At 36.5% G+C, this 16,352-nt stretch overlaps 1 protein-coding gene across 3 annotated transcripts in view; it reads left to right on the top strand.

Moving 5' to 3' along the window:
* The window catches only part of HIPK3 (homeodomain interacting protein kinase 3), a 66,036-nt gene extending 53,886 nt beyond the window's left edge, over positions 1–12,150 (top strand). For all 3 annotated transcript variants that reach the window (XM_070934462.1, XM_070934468.1, XM_070934474.1), the window contains 8 exons: positions 998–1,110; positions 1,360–1,472; positions 1,562–1,714; positions 2,788–3,084; positions 4,077–4,217; positions 5,651–5,886; positions 7,137–7,264; positions 7,979–12,150. In XM_070934462.1, the coding sequence (XP_070790563.1) occupies positions 998–1,110; positions 1,360–1,472; positions 1,562–1,714; positions 2,788–3,084; positions 4,077–4,217; positions 5,651–5,886; positions 7,137–7,264; positions 7,979–8,452 (1,655 nt within the window). In that variant the 3' untranslated portion in view covers positions 8,453–12,150. The remainder of the gene's footprint in view (positions 1–997; positions 1,111–1,359; positions 1,473–1,561; positions 1,715–2,787; positions 3,085–4,076; positions 4,218–5,650; positions 5,887–7,136; positions 7,265–7,978) is intronic.
* The last annotated feature ends 4,202 nt before the right edge of the window (positions 12,151–16,352 follow it).

Genomic DNA, 16,352 nt, shown 5'->3' with positions numbered 1-16,352 from the left:
TTTATTTTGAATAGGATTGCGCTTCACCAAGGAGCATAATTTGAGGTCCTCCTAGATTCATGATTCCTGCCTGAAAACAACTTTGGCTTTTCACAGGATCTTTCAACGAAACCATTTTGTGAACCAGTTTTGTCTTATTTCTTTATTGGGAGGCCTTGTTCACAGCCACTTATGCCTTGGTCACCCCCTTCAATGAACTTTACATGGTGCTGTCCTTAAAGGCCTCTCAGTAGCCAAGCTGGTCCAGAGTGTAGTAGTGGAGGTAGTTATTACTACATAATGAGCTGCATTGTTTGCCACTTGGTTTCCAGGTGCAAATTCAAGGTGCTGTTTATCACTTTTAAAGTCATTCCTCGCCAGGCCTGTTTATTTGCAGGACTGCTTCTCTCTATTTACTTATGCCTGTCTGATACAAGCTCTGAAAGGATTGCCATGTTCTGGGTGCCATCAAGCAATATCATCTTGGCTGATTGAGGATTTGTGCCTTCTCTGTCCTCGTGTTTGTCCTATGGAACAGCAATCATTCTTAAGACAGAGCTGTCAAACTCCCGGCCTGTGAGCCAGATGCATCACGCGCTGGCCACGTCCATGCCTAGTTCAGTGAAGGGGAACAAAGTCCCAATACGTCATATGATGCCGCTGTGATGATGTGAGTTTGACACCCCTGCTCTAAGATCTAGATGGCCCAGTGCTTGCCTGCATTTTGTAAGACTTTAAAGACCTATTTTTCCCACCAGGAATTGGACCAGGAGATCTTGTGACCTTATCTTGATTGATTCTTTTAATTTTTTTTCAAGTGCTTCTGACACAACATGTTTATTATTTTGTATTATATTTTATTTTGTAATTGCCATTTGTTGTTTTTCATTGTGTTCATGGGCCTGAGTCACATGTTAAGTGGGCGGCTCTGTAAATTATATTCGAATCTCATATAAACATTAATTTTGTTTCCTTATTATTTTGTATCATTATTAAGCATTATTCTTGTCTGAATTAGGGATTCCTGCTAATCATGGGAAAGCCAATGGGTACTCTGTGAGAGTAGATAATGCAGTGCCATTGGTAACACAGGCCCCAACCTTACTACAAATAAGAGGCGTCCTTTCTCAGGTATGTCATTACTGCAGATTTTGCATTTTCAGAACTGCACATATTACTTGATGCTGTTGTTTAAGTAACATGTCCATTTGTTCTGCACATAGAAAATTAAACTAATTTTTTTTCACATGCACATTAAAAAAAACTCAGTTATAAAAACTGAAACTGCATCTTACCGAAAACTTTAGAAATTTTCATTCATTTTACTCCTGACAATACTAAGTTCCAATTTTATATCTTTTTTTTTTGTGTTTATAACAGACGTGGTCTAATAGAAGTCAGCAACTTTTGTTTCCTACATGGCAACACATAACTCCTGTTACAACACTGGCTTCTGATTCTGTGGCTGGCCCACAGAGACTTGGAGAATGGGGGTATGTTGAAGTAGTATGCTTTGTTTTATATAATTCTTGTTTAAAGACGCCACCTTTGAATAATGCTTTATTTTCTCTGTCTTACCCAGGAAGATGATTCCTCATGGTAACCATTATAACTCAATGATGACCCAGCCACTCTTAACCAATCAAATAACTTTATCTGCTCCTCAGCCAATCAGTGTGGGCATTGCACATGTAGTTTGGCCTCAACCCACACCTACCAAGAGAAATAAAGCGAGGTTAGTATTGAATATGATTTGTGGTTAGTTCAGATGTTACCATACTTTCACAATCCCATTAAAAGGGGGGTAATGTATTAGAAATATTACATGCTCGTCAAGTTGTTGATATACAGTAGCTAAATGTTTATTTAGAACTTTGGTGATTTAAAAATTAAATATTGTATTACAATACAAATTTGTTCGGAGCCTATTGATTAAAACCAAAGGAAGCAAGCCAACTCTCTTCCCTTGAAAACTGTAGAATTTTGCTGTCCTCTGATTTTATCTTTCCTTATCACAGTGGCTTCAACTGTGTCTAGGGCAGAAATATATTTTGGTTGGGTTATTTAAAAAAAAAAAGACTGATAGCCCTAGTTAGTTGTTCCTAAATTTATGTGCATGAGGATTTATCAAGTTTGAACTATTGAAATTAGCATAAAAATAATAGTCATAATATGACTTAGAATAGTATTAAGAATAGTCTTTCTTTTGCTGGCAGCAAGAAACACTGTAAGTGCTCTGTGGAGAAAATGTACCCCATCACTACAGAAGTTATTTACAAAGGTATGGGACATTTCAGTAATGGAGAAACCTAAGACCGGGAAGGACAGTTACAGTGGTGAACTGTGTTAAGTAATCCCTGATTCGTGTCCACTGGTGTCATTGAATATAGTTCCTGATGATTTCAGTGGATTTTGAATCTAATACAAAAATGTCTATGGTGTCCAAGCCAGCATTTCTTCATTTCTTCTTTCCTTTTTTTTTTTTAAAAAAAAAGTACTTCCAGTGTATTGTTCTACATTTCATGATAGATCCAACTCCGAACCTTGCATTCCAGCATATGAACAACCCTGCTTGTGATACACAATAGTTATCCAAAATGTTTTCCATTATTATTCAGGAAAATGACATTTTCCATGATACCTGTATGTTCATTGTTTTATGTTTCATATGTTGATTTATTTATACTCGTTGTCGTTTCAAAGTTTTATGTTGTAGCTTAAATTAATTTGGTAAAGGTAAATAAAGTTAGTGCATTTATTCTGTAAAACCGTTCTTACAAAGGGTCTAAATAAATGTCTTCTTCACAGGAATAATGCATTACAAAATACCAATATCCAAAATTCGGCATTTGTATCTCCAAAGATAATTAATATGAAGGCTGATGAAAAACTAAGTGTGGTAGAAACGCAGGACAATCATAATTCAGAGAGGCAGGAAAACAGCTATTGTATGCCATCTGTCAGGCAGGATCCTGACCCATCTGTTTCAAACAAGCAGCGCCAGGCTATCATCATTGCAGATTCCCCAAGTCCAGCAGCCAGTGTGATTACCATCAGCAGTGACACAGATGAAGATGATGCAATGCAGAGGCATTCAGTTGCAGAGTAAGTAGGTGCTCCTGGTGCACTTATAATCTGTGGGTGTGCTAGTGCTCGTATGGCGAAGACTGTAAATCTTGCATTAATAAAGGGTTCCCCTTTTTTAAAAAAAATAGAGGAGTCAAATGGATTTCCTCCCCTGTATGTTATATACAACAGATTGTTTGAATCAGCTGTTGTTACAGCTTTTTGAACTGAAATTTGTATTTGTAAACTAGAAGGACTCTGTACTGTATATGACGAACAAAAATAAGCTCATGTCTGTGTGCATGTTCAGTGAGATGGATTGAAAAATATTTCATGGAAAGCGTATAGCCACAGGCTTACCGAGTGACCCCTCTCCCAGAGATGCAAACATTTGTGGAGATACAACCAATAAAAAGAAGCCTGAGACACTGATGGAGGAAGACAAAAGTAAATCTGACCAAGCACTGGTACAAGGTGAAGTCTGGGTCTTAGGAAGTGGTCAGAAAGGAGTTGAAGTTTTGCTACTTTTCTTTTCCTCTTGTGTTAGTAGGCTGTCGTCCAACTTAGTAGGGAAGAGATGGCCGATACATCTGCCTGGCTACTGTGACCTATTTTTACAACATTTTGCTGCTGAAGTAATTTAGAATTGCCAACTTAGATTTCCTTTGATTCTTCATGGGGAAAGTTTGTGGGTGAAGGTTGGTCCTCCGGGCTCATGGGTTAGTTTCCGAATGTTTCGTTACCAGGCTGGGTAATATGGTCAGCGGAGTTTAGGGGATCTCAGTTTCAGTGTTCTTCTGTTTATAAGGGCATTGTGTGGTTAGTAGGTCTTGTGATGGGTCAGGTGTGGGTGTGTCAAGTGAGCACAAAATCCTTTGTGGTAATTGAGAAAACTATTTATATTATGTTATCTGGACTTCTTCTGGTCTGTGAATCATGATGACAACAACAACAACAGTAATAATAGAGAGCTGCATGAGGACTGAATGTTAATAGGTATGACATGAGTATGTCCCTCAATTTTTTTTCAGATGCAAAGGAAGTCTTGATTGTGAAGCTTGCCAGAATACACTAAATATTGACCGTGTGTGTTCATTGAGTAGTCCTGACAGCACTTTGAGCACAAGCTCTTCTGGACAATCAAGTCCATCCCCTTGTAAGAGACCTAACAGGTAGGAATTGTAAATAATTACTACTAATAAGTACTAACTTTCCATTTTGGCCTAATGAGGCATGGGAGGCATAGTTCTGTATCTTTGCAAACAGATTTTTTGCTGCTATTTTCTTCTTTTTTTGTGTCAACTTAAAACCAAGATGAATTTACATCTAACTTGCTGTTACATATGAACAGGAACTAGAGTCAATACTTTTAAATAAGGCAAGTTTTGTTTGAAAATGGGTAACCATAATCTCTGGTTTTTATGAAACAGCCTCTGTTGGTTTTCCCATTTCAAATTAAGAAAGATTGGAGTATATTGTTCATGTGTATTCTGCTTTACTTACCCAAAAGCTTTCTTTCAACTTTTTTGTAGAGGCTTTATGTAAGATCTAAGGGTCCTGATGTTAAAGTAGCAATTCAGCAAAGCTATAACTATGTACAAACCCCCCCCCCCATTGTTTTAAAGCTGTAAGCTAAAAAAGTTATTGTGGTTTAGAATTCAGTGAATCAATTTTATTACATATTCTTAAAATATAAATTATTATATTTTGAATAGTTCAACAGAGAGGACGAATATGAGCAGTTTTGTTCAGTTGGAAGTCTGATCATTTAAAGACATATAAAATTATCATGCTACTCAGACAATTGCCATGACAACTAGGTTACTCTAATTTAAAAAAAGACATTGGTATTACTAATGCTGAGGCAAATGTTTGACAATTTTTTGTTGAAAAAAAAAAGGAAAAATCTTAATAATTGTTAGGTTAAAGACTATCACCATATTTTTCGACCCTCTTAGCAGCATTGAGAGGCTACAGTTTATATATCTCTTTTTTTTAAAGTCATATTTTTTCTCCTGCTAGTATAACCAATTAGATTTGGTTATATGAGAACATCATTTAAGGTAAATGAAATTAGCAGTTGCTAGGAAGAAGAGCTATTTTGAACAGTTAATGGCTCTGGTGCTATAGCTGATCAGGCCTGAAAAGAAGCTGCTACAGTACTGCTTTAATAGTGACAGATAGGGTTTGCTGAAGACTTCCCCAAACAAAGTCTGCCTTTTCTTTCTTTCTCTAGCTGTGATAAAGCTAGAGAAAGTAAATCAAAATTAAAATTCTGAATTTCTTTAGAATTACCCTTTTTCATAATCAACAACTGAAAACATTTATTTTTTTTGTACTCAAATCCAAAAATCCAAAAAAATCATTGGATTTTGAAGATGCAGAAATGTTTCTCAGTAGTTCATGCTGCAAAAATTATCTTTAAAAATACATGTGGAAGTTTTGATTGTTAATTTCAGTCTCAGTTCCTTTCTGAAACTTCAAAATATTAAATGTGAAAGAATTTCTGGTATTCGGTTTAATAGGTTTTGAGTATCCCTCTGGATGTATACTGCTAAAGATAGAAACTCTACATATCTTAGTGGTGTTTTCCTTTATATTATAGCATATCAGATGATGAACAGGAAAGTGGCTGTGATACTGTGGATGGTTCCCCCAGCTCTGACTCTTCAGGCCATGACAGCCCATTTCTAGCAAGTCGTTTTTCAGAAGCCTCCAATAAAAAAACAGAAACCAGATCCTCTGCTAACCTAGAAGCCAAACCAACTGTATGCACTGTGGTTGTGCCACCAATAAGGATACAGAACAGGTTAAATGTAGACGGACAAATGACAAACTCAGGTACTTTGGGGGGGAGAGGGTGGGGTTATTTTCTGGGTCAGTCTGTTTATTACTGATTGCTTCCAAACTTTGGTGAATTAAGAACTGCTTGGGTAGTTGATTATTCTCGTTTTCTCCATTGCTCCCAAATCCTTTAAAAGATTGTATCTCTGGAAAATGAGGATGTCCTATGTGGGAGCTTTACATCAAAATCTTCGAGCAAGGGGCATGTATCATTTGTAAGTTTATGCTAGAAAATGTTAGAAAGTTCAGGAAAAATTTTCTGCAGGATGGGTCTGACATGCTATGTTCACAAACGGCCGGCAGACCCACGATCCCCTTCCCGATTCCAAACATGGGGTGTGTGCAGAGACAAAAAAAAGTGTACCATGTTTCAGGCGGCTGATCTGGCCAGGAGGAAAGAGAAGAGTCTGCTGAGAAGGAGGACGGGGGGGCGCGGCTCTGCAATGTGCAGAAAAACACTTTTAGGCGGCAGCGCTACAATCTCCTCCCCGAATCCAAAGCACTTCCCAGTTCCTCGCTGCACATTGCAGGGGAACTGGCTGCCATCTGAAGCGCAACTCTTGAGGTTTGCATTTTGGAATCCGGGCAGCGATGGCTGGAAAGGAGGAACGTTTCCCTTTAGGGGCTCCCATTCAGCTCGCCTTGGCTTCTGGGCGCAGAGAGAGTTAGGCAGCGGCGGGGGCGGCTCCTCACATTGCTGGGGAGTGAAGTCAGTGCGGCCAGAGGGGTGACCAGCCGCAAATCGTGGCATCCGCCTTGTTCCCCAAAGCTGCTGGGCAGATTCCCCCCTCCCCCACCGTCCCGAAGAGGGAGGGTTGTTCCTCAGGCTGTGCTCCCCCCAGAGCATGCTAGGGGGAAAGCGAGTAGTCCCTGCACCTCTCGCTTGCAGGAGGAAGAGGAGGGTGGCGCCACCTTAAATGCTGGTCGGCAGAGGTAAAATACTTTTTTCCTTGTTTTCCTCCCCCAAAATTAAGGTGCGTCTTATACTCCGGTGCGTTTTATACACCGAAAAATACGGTATGTCTTTCCACTAACTCAGATTTTATATAGTAATGATGCCTATTAATGTCTATACAATCCTTCCCCACCCCACCCCCCAAATAATAATCAGGATTGATGAGGTCTTCATCCCAAAACCTCTACAGAATTTTTTAGGTAATGTTTAACATCAGCAACGAATATAAAGTTTTTATTTTACTTGAATAATAAACAAAATTTTAGAAGTAACCCTGTTTGTATTTTCTTAGTTAATACCTGCCAACCGCTGGTAAAACGTCGATCTGCTCGTGTAAAAACCAACCATTCTTCTGGCTTGGGTAATCGTCAGCGAAAATTTATGTCAGCATTCCATCAGCAGCATTCAAACCTCAGTCAAGTATGTGTGAGAATATTATTTTGCAAATACAATTTTCTAACTCATTCAGGCTGCTCATTTTAGTCTAAAATTGTTTGCCACTGTTGTAATTATTTCCTTGATGTAAATTCCTTCAAGTCAAGAGCAACATCAATACAATGTATTTTCTATGACTGCTTCTAGTTCTTGAATATTTGTCTTTTACCAGTTATGACATATGCTGCACAAATTTGTATCTATAGGGCAAGATATATTGTGCTCAAGCCTTGAAGACTTCTTAATTTAGCTCTATATGACCTTTGTTTCAGTTTAATTAGATGCATCACAGCTATCTGAATGGAATGAACTGATTGTAGGAAATATATTTTGTGTGACTATGAGAGCACATGCTTGTGCATGTGCATGCTGGAAATTTTTTTTTTTTTCTTTCAAAATGTTCGAAACTGAAATAACCTAATGAAATATACCATCAGTTCACTCAAAGTAGATAGGAAAATGCTATTGTCCAATGGGTTGGATCTGCATTTGGCCATACTTGGAAACCTGAAATGGGTATTAAACAAAAAAAAATTTTTTTTTTACATCATTGTGTTTGAGATGGTATATATTAGTAAGAAAAGGAAGAAACATTCTTCCTATGGTATTTGAGGCTGCATTAGTAGGACACAGACAGGGAGAAAGGATTAATTTCTCTTTTAAAATTAACTACCATTTCTCTTCAATTTCCTTGAACAGGTTCAGCCATTTGGATCTGGGTCTCAGGAGTGGAATGGAAACTGTGGTCATTGGAGGCAGCAGACATTCATCCCAAATAATGTTGCTGGTCATGCATTCTCTCTTCCACATGGAAGTCCCACTCATACTTCAATTCATGCACAATTGGCTGGAAATACACATCTTGGAGGACAGCCTGCAATTCTACCTTACCCATCATCTGCATCCCTCAGTACTGCTGCACCTGTGGCCCACATTTTTGCATCACCATGTACCTCAAGACCAATATTACATCATCCCAGTTACAGTATTTCTCATCACGGTGGCATAATTCATCAGATCCCAGTGGGCATAAATCCCCGACTACTGCCTTCCCCAAACATTCAACAGACTCGATATAAACCAATTTTCCCACCACATTCTTACATTGCATCACCTGCTTACACAGGATTTCCACTGAGTCCAACAAAACTCAGCCAATATCCATTTATGTGAGACTCAAATTACAGTATGCTGTCAAAGCTCAGATATATATATACACACACACACACACGCACACACACACAGATATATAGAAAGATATGTGATTTGAGAGGAAAACATGGTATTTAATAAATATTAGCCATGGCACAAGAAAATTATTTTTTTTTAATCATGTTAGACTTGGGTGCAATTTAAATAACCTTGAGCTTTAATTCACTTTTAATGTGTGTTTTGCACATTTGGTATAAATTTGTCTTTAGTCATGTTACCTTCTTATGAAATAACTCCAAACAGGTGACTTAAGGGAGTAAAAATTCAGTTTTGCTCCTACTATTTTTATAAAATTGCCTTCTGATCTAGTGCGAGGCACTTCTACATTTGGGAAGCCATTGAGTGTACAGGTTTAGAGCAACAGATGCACATGTCATCAGTATCATGTAAGAGTAACTTGTTTGTATTATGTATCTTGATGTTCTGTGTTGAATCACATACCTAAAAAGGTTGAACTGTTCTCCACATTGCATGTGTCCCTTGAATGGACAAAAATGCAGTTGCCTAGAAAACTGCTCTTAAATGTTGGTGTCCTGATAATCTCAACTGCATTGTAAACCGGTTCCCACATAGTGCCTTAAATATTCAAGGTTGTTAATGTCACTGCGTTATAAATGTTGAGGACTGCAGCACTTAACACTCAGATTTGTTGATTCTTTGATAGATTAATGCACGCTCACTACTTTCTTTCTTTTTTGTTGTGCGTGGTATGATTTTAGTACTGGGTGAGATTTCTTTTTTTTGAAAACAGCATGCATTGCTGTTAAACGAATTCCGCTGTCTGATAGTTTTCCTTAAAATAAGCTTCAAGAAAAGCATTTTGTAGTGTTTAGGAAAAGTTGATTCATTAGCTTGTTGAATTAAAAAAAATGGTGTTTTATACTGTCTGGTGGAACTGCAATACAATCTAAAGTAGTTTATTTTCGAAGTGTTTTATATCCAACTGGATTTAATAACCTGTTTAAAGGTATAGTAAGAATTATCTGGGTAGATAGTGAAAGAAAATAAAAGCAAAATGCTTGTTGATTCATACTGTGGTTTCATCTTAGCTTGAGCAAACCATGCAGTATTTAATAAATAGTAGCAGAATATTTACTGTTGAAGCTTGAAATGATGTGAGTACTTTTTGTGCAATTTTTCATTTATGCATGGGAGAGGTTTTAGCTTTTTTACATTATGGTATTTGTTCTAGAGTTTGGGGAGTATTTTCTTATTTAAATACATTCCATCAGGGACAACAGATGACATGCATTTTCCCTAGGTAGTCAATCTCTTGTGTTTATTTTGTTCAAATGAAATTGCTTTTGCAGCACCAAAGACTTAATCATCCATTTTCTATAAAAGGTAGCTACTTTTTTCATAGACCTCAAATATACTGTAGTGCTATGGTGGATTTAAAGGAAGTGAGGCTGTGATCTAGCTTGTGAGGCAAATACTAAATTGCATCATTTATCTTGAATGTATCATAGATAAGCTGCTATATAATGATTGCCACTTCAAATAGCTGTGAAATTAGGTGATTTAACTAGTTTTTAGCCTTCTAATTTCTGTATAAGTCTAATTACATGAAATGGAAGTAGAGGGTTGATTTTGTTTTGTTTCCTTTCATGTTTGGAGTGTTGTAACTACTATATTGTAAATGATGGAAAACAATTTGCATATGTTACTTTGAGTGTGTTATTTGCATCAGTATTTTATCTCTATTAACTATCATTGCATATAAGTGGCTGTATTCATGTAATATAATTTTTATGTGTTCATATTGACATTGTGCAGACGCTTAAACTACTTACTTACCTTTTTAAATAAATGTTCCTGGAATACGGTTCTTGCAGCATAGACTGGAATAGGAGTGGAAAGAGTTTCTTTCAAGCACAATCCTAAGCATGTTTATTTAAAAGCGATCCTACTGACTTCAGTGGGGCTTGCTTCTAGGAAAGTGTGCATAAGATTGAAGTCTGAGTAGTCTAGCAGTTGAAAGAGTTTTTTCCTTTGCTCCATTAACACAAGCAGTGTTTTATTTAATGAATGTCTAATTGAAATAAATGTGCCTGTATCTGAAATATAGCAGTATTAGTTCATTAAAAAAAAAGACCAGCAGTACATTGTAATGACCGAACATGGTAATAAATTCTCTCTTTCCCATTATGCTTGAGCTGCAATCAGAGAGCCACAGCTCTGTGGGGCCAGCGGGGGCAGTTTTGTCACCTGCCTTGTCGAGCAAAAGCACTTCTGAAATACTGAAAAGATTAAAAAACAGTTTGTGGAATTGAAAGAATTGCTACTGAAAGAAAAACAAAGACTCAGTAGGCCCATATTAGTCATTAAGTGTACCCAAAGGAGTATGCTGGATTTCAACTTCAGTGATTTCTCACAGATAATTGTATGCATTTTGTATAAACAGACTTCTCTTTCTGTATGTATCTCTCTTAATGCAAGAGTAACCTGATACCTTTGAAAACTTTGTCATTTTCTGAAACTTATAGAGGAAATCCAGAAAATCACCAGGTAGATTTGTCATTCTTCTTAATATTTATGGTTCGGTAAATTCTTGTCTTCTCTTAAGTTCCCAGTTTTGGGAATGGGGTTTCTTGGGTGCTGTTTCCATTGCTGGCATTGGACTCACCAAGACCCACAAAAAACATACGGTAACTTACTTTTCCATAACAATTGAATGGAGGAAAATGTTCTTAAAAACTGGATCTTCCTTTCTCTGAAGTATTTACTTTGCTTTTCAGTTGCGTTCAGAATATAAAGCTAATGTACATGGAACAATATGCCAGGTAAACACTAACATTTTATCAGTATACTCCAGAGGAAGCCTGTGGCTCCTTCTGTACTGTAAAACATATATTTTTAACTTTTCAGAAGTGAAAAATAGGATCTACCACAACCAACACTAAAAATAATGTACAGCCAGTTCTTTAATGAGATTTGCAAAGAAGGATCAGATTGTATGTCCTCTCTCAGGCTGTAATCCATGATTTCACTCCAGAGCAGTCAAGTTGACTCTGATTAGCTATTGAATAGCTTGGCTACTTGGTGGCTGTAGCTAATGCTTTTTAAATAAAACACTGCACGATAAATTGTGTACTATTTTTAATTTGAAGAGTAATTTTTATATTAATTCCTTGTATTCAGTTTTTAACTTTAATTCAGGGTGTGTTATTGATCAAGTATACTACTGTATTTACTAATTATTTTGCTTTATTTTTTAAAAAAATACTCTGTACTTACTGCTAAATTTAACTTGATTTTTGTTAAAACTAAAATTCAAACTGCAAACCATAGATTTGTTTTAGGACTGAGTATATAGGTTTGGTTGTTAAGTTTGAACTATTATCGCTTAATAATGATTTGGAGAATTGTGGCTTTTTTGTTCCTGATTTCTGTGCTACACTAGTTTGTCATGTAGCAATTGCACTGTGCAATATTACAATAAGAGGACTGGGAAAATTTTTATGGATATAATGTTTCCTACAGTTTGCGATAGTATTTCTCTCTAGTTCTCAGTGATTTAAATGTGACCAAGCCTTCTGTACTTTGTCACAAAAAGCGGGTTTTCCAGGTGACTATTTTGGTGAGTGTCAAAATAAGAATTTATGGTGTAATACTGTCAAGATTCACTTTGAATTAAAATATACGGTATATTGCAGCAATTGCTCTTGTTGGCTTTTCTTTATACTTAAAAAAAAATTACATTTGTCAAGGTATATCCCAACTCATAAAGGCATAGCCTCCTATGTTTAGAAGGGAAGATCAAATCTTCAGCATCATTTCTTTGTTTATCAAATTTAGGTACCACTCATCTCCCTCTCAATATTTGAATTTTGTGCTCATAGGAAAAGTTTCAAAGTGGTAGGAAAGTATTTGTGTTGACACCTTTAGACAGAGTGAAAAAGGGGAAACAAATATACTGTAAGAATATTTAATGAACAAAGTCATGAAATTTTATGGGAAATTTTATGGGAAAACGTACATGTCATTCCTATGTATACAATTCTGCTCTAAAAACATGAGAATTCCGCATAAAAGTAACTCTTATAATGAGCGAATTGGAGCCATTAATTTAAGGAGGAAGACAAGGGGAAGGAAAAGAAATAGATGTAATATACACTGCTCAAAAAAATAAAGGGAACACAAGCAGAAGACATCCGAGATCTGAATGAATGAAATAGCCTTATTAAATACTTTGTTCGTTATATACAGTAGTTTTGTGTTCCCTTTAGTTGTTTGAGCAGTGTATAAACTACTGTATGTAAAGAACAAAGTATTTAATAAGGCTATTTCATTCATTCAGATCTCGGATGTCTTCTACTTGTGTTCCCTATATTTTTTTGAGCAGTATATTTTGTGGTGAATATTGTGCCATTGTATGCATTTAACTTGAGGTAGTAGAAAACATGCCTCATGTGCACAATGCCTGGAGTTTTCAAGGCTATGACAGTAATCTATTTCTAGCATAACACTGGAGACAAGAGAAACAGGCCAAAAAAAAAAAAAGTATAGCTAGTTTAGGACTATCCAACTTCAAAGTTATGGACATAGCTAATGAAACAAACCTTATAGGTGAAACAGTATTCTAAACAAAGATCCTTGTGCATTTCCATGCAGTGGTGAGCTATTTACTTCGTTCATAGTTTCCCTTTTTTTTATTGTATTCTATAAGAAAAAATTGTGGTCAATTTCTTCTTGATGATTCTGGGTATATTTTGTTGCATAGATGTTAGGCTCTGATTTATGATTGCCATTGAGTTTCCTGTAGAATAGTACAAGTGAAAAACAATGTATTGATGGTCAGGACTATTTTTGTATTAGTGTTAGCATTTTGCCCTTGACACTTTGTTCTGTGCTGTCAACTACACACAGAATTAGTTTCCGGTACAAACTCAAGAGTGTTTAATTTATAACAAAGTAACACAGGTTGATGTTGGACACTTAAAACTTTTTGCTATAGATGCCTTGAAAACAATAAGAGCTTACTTTTCCAAAGACAAATCACAGGTCCAGGAAGGATCCAAGAACAGTCAGTATCCATTTCAAAGTCCAATCAGGTAATCCAACCCAACATGAGAACAGGGTTTTAGGATGGGGCTGTGAAGGTTTATTTGCTCCGAAGAGCTGGTCAGGCAAATACTCTTTTCTTATAGTTCTCCCTGCTAACTTTCAAGTAGGTGGCTTGCCTTTTTGCTCTATCCTTTGTAATTTGCAAAAGGGCTCAGGATCTTACCTAATTCAGTTTCTGGATCAGCTAACCAAAATGCCACCATATATCCTCAAGTATCTATTCCAGTAGGTCAAATTGACACTTAGCCTGGTCAAACACTTCAGCTTCTGAATCTGAAAACTCTTGATTCCTTAAATCATTTTGATGTTTCATCTATTTCTTGATGTTGGGCTGTTTTGTGTACATCTCTAATATGTATGGCATAGAAGCAAATAATCAAGAATAAAATCCTTTTATATTTAATTACACAATCCCATCAGTGTTTTACATACATAACTATTAATTTCATTGCCAGATTATCCAAAGTGTTTTTCTCGTATGGATATTATTATATTTATTTTTGCAGAAATAAAACCCTATAGCAAATTTGTATATGGCATTTCAAAGAATTGGGGAATAAATAGTGTTAATAGGGGAATACATACAGTTAATAGTGGAGAATAGTTCAAGCTATTTCAAATCTGGTTGAAGATAACATTGTTTTTAAAACAACATACAAAAGAAAGATGTGAATTGGGGAATATACTCAATACTAAGCAGTTTTAATGGCTGACATTGATTGAAAGTGCTATGCTAGCACCACATCATTCCTATTTCCTTATAGAAGTTTCAAACATATTGTGGAAGGTTTACCTATTTATAGTAAAGCATGTGATTACCGGTAGAAAATGGCTGCAACAGCATTATTCTATGCCTATCTTGTATTTCAATTTGATTTTAGCCTGGTTGAATACAGTTTGTTGACCAGGATTAAATGCTTTTTGATCATTCTATTTAGTGATTTATATAAATACTGCAAAGGGGATTGCATGTGTATTTTGCATAAATTGCACGTACAGCATGTCCTATGGAGCTGCTAGCCTTGATTGTATTTTTCCAACCATGCTGAAAATAACTTTCATAGGAAGCATTACTGTGTGGGTTGAACTCAACATATTTCACAAACGCCGTATGTTCTTGTAGGCAGTCTTGAATCACAGATTTTTTTCAATCGATTTTTCAATATTTTCAGCATCTGGTTCCTCTAGGCATATCTCAAAAATAAACCCTAATTAAATGTTGAGAATCTTTAAAGATGGAGGAGCCTGTCATCCTTGTCAGAACTGCCAGTAGTATTTGATGAAAATGTATGTTTTTAAATCATCAGAATCTTGTGGTAAATGCTTTTGGATGATCTTATGTCTTGCCTTTTCCAGAACAGTGGATACAGTGGTTTTTTTGTATCCATATATTAATTAGCTATTTCACATTTTGGAAATACTTTGTTTACCAATAAACAACTACTTCTGCAAGTTATGTATAATTAAAAAAAACAATCTGAAAAAATGCTTCATCCATTATTGGATGGAGGAAGAAGTCATCAGCATTTAGGAGATTTTAAACTCCTTTGACTTTCTGCATTTCTCCATATCTCTCTTTACAGATATAGACAAGTTTCAAGCATATTTTACAAAATGCATACATGCTTTCTTTTCTGCCTAAGTAAAAATTCTCTACCTCTGCAAAAATGAATATGCTTTATGTTCAGTACAAAGTCATTGGCTCCCCAATGGTCCTAGTGTCTAGCTGTTGCTCCTGTATGCCAGGTTGGCCTGCAATAAGTCATCCTCATTCAAGATTTAATCATGAATGACAGGAATGTATAATTTCAACTTGGATTAGCATGTAAGGGTTCTCATGAAGATGTGCCCAGGCAAATATAGCATTAATTTCAGCCACGGAATGGGTTGATTTTTTATCATTTTAGGAGATTTATGGCTTCTAGAGATGGGTCTACGACAACTTGCCATGGCCAACTTGTGGGATAATTCCCATGGCCAGTTCGCCACAGGACAACTCGTTGAAGAACAATTCAGTGCTGTATTAATAATTTCATTCAGTTATTTTTATTATTGGTGACCATGTTTTCATTGAAATTATAACTCTTGTATTTCTCGATTGACTTTATTATTATTGGCCATGGTTCCATTGAAAGTAATTTAACTTTTGTATTTGTTGAATTGTCCTATGGCAAGGTGTCCCATGGTGAATTGTTCATTCAGTCTAGAGACATTGCTTTGTAGATAATTGGATGCAAGACCCTAGATGTGAAACTGAACTATAGAAACAAATGGGACCTCTGCTGCTATACCAGTCTCTGCCTGCTTGAACTGTTTTATGTTGCAGGGTAGCAGTAGAATCTTCTACCCTTGTATGGCTGCAAGATTTCAACCCACTTTCTCGGGACATGGAGTCTGAAGCAGATTGGGAATGTATGGCCACCATGACAACCGTCAGCCTGACCCAAATAATAATTTTGTGCAAATAGTGATCACACCTGAGATCTGGTGTTTGTCTCAGGGGGTTGTAACATGATCTGTGTATTTAAGATATCAACATCAGTCTCTTGTTATGGTCTGGTTACTCTTTAATTTCTTTTGAGCTTTCCAGTGCTGGTCTGCAGTACAGTGCAATAGAACCTCTTTAATTGGTCCTCCCCCCACAAGCCTGATGGATACAACTGGATTTCAGAGTGAGCTTGGGAAATTCCCTAGGCTCTGAAACACATTTTGACTGAGGCCTTCACCACCATTTGGAATGAAAAGGTGGCAATGCCTTTTATATTAGATTGCACCTGTGTGACCTCTCCCCATA

This window comes from Pituophis catenifer, unplaced genomic scaffold, assembly GCF_029215685.1.
Source record: "Pituophis catenifer annectens isolate HBS135680 unplaced genomic scaffold, rPitCat1.0.hap2 SCAF_1, whole genome shotgun sequence".
NCBI lineage: Eukaryota > Metazoa > Chordata > Lepidosauria > Squamata > Colubridae > Pituophis > Pituophis catenifer.
This window is presented reverse-complemented; position numbering and strand designations above follow the sequence as displayed.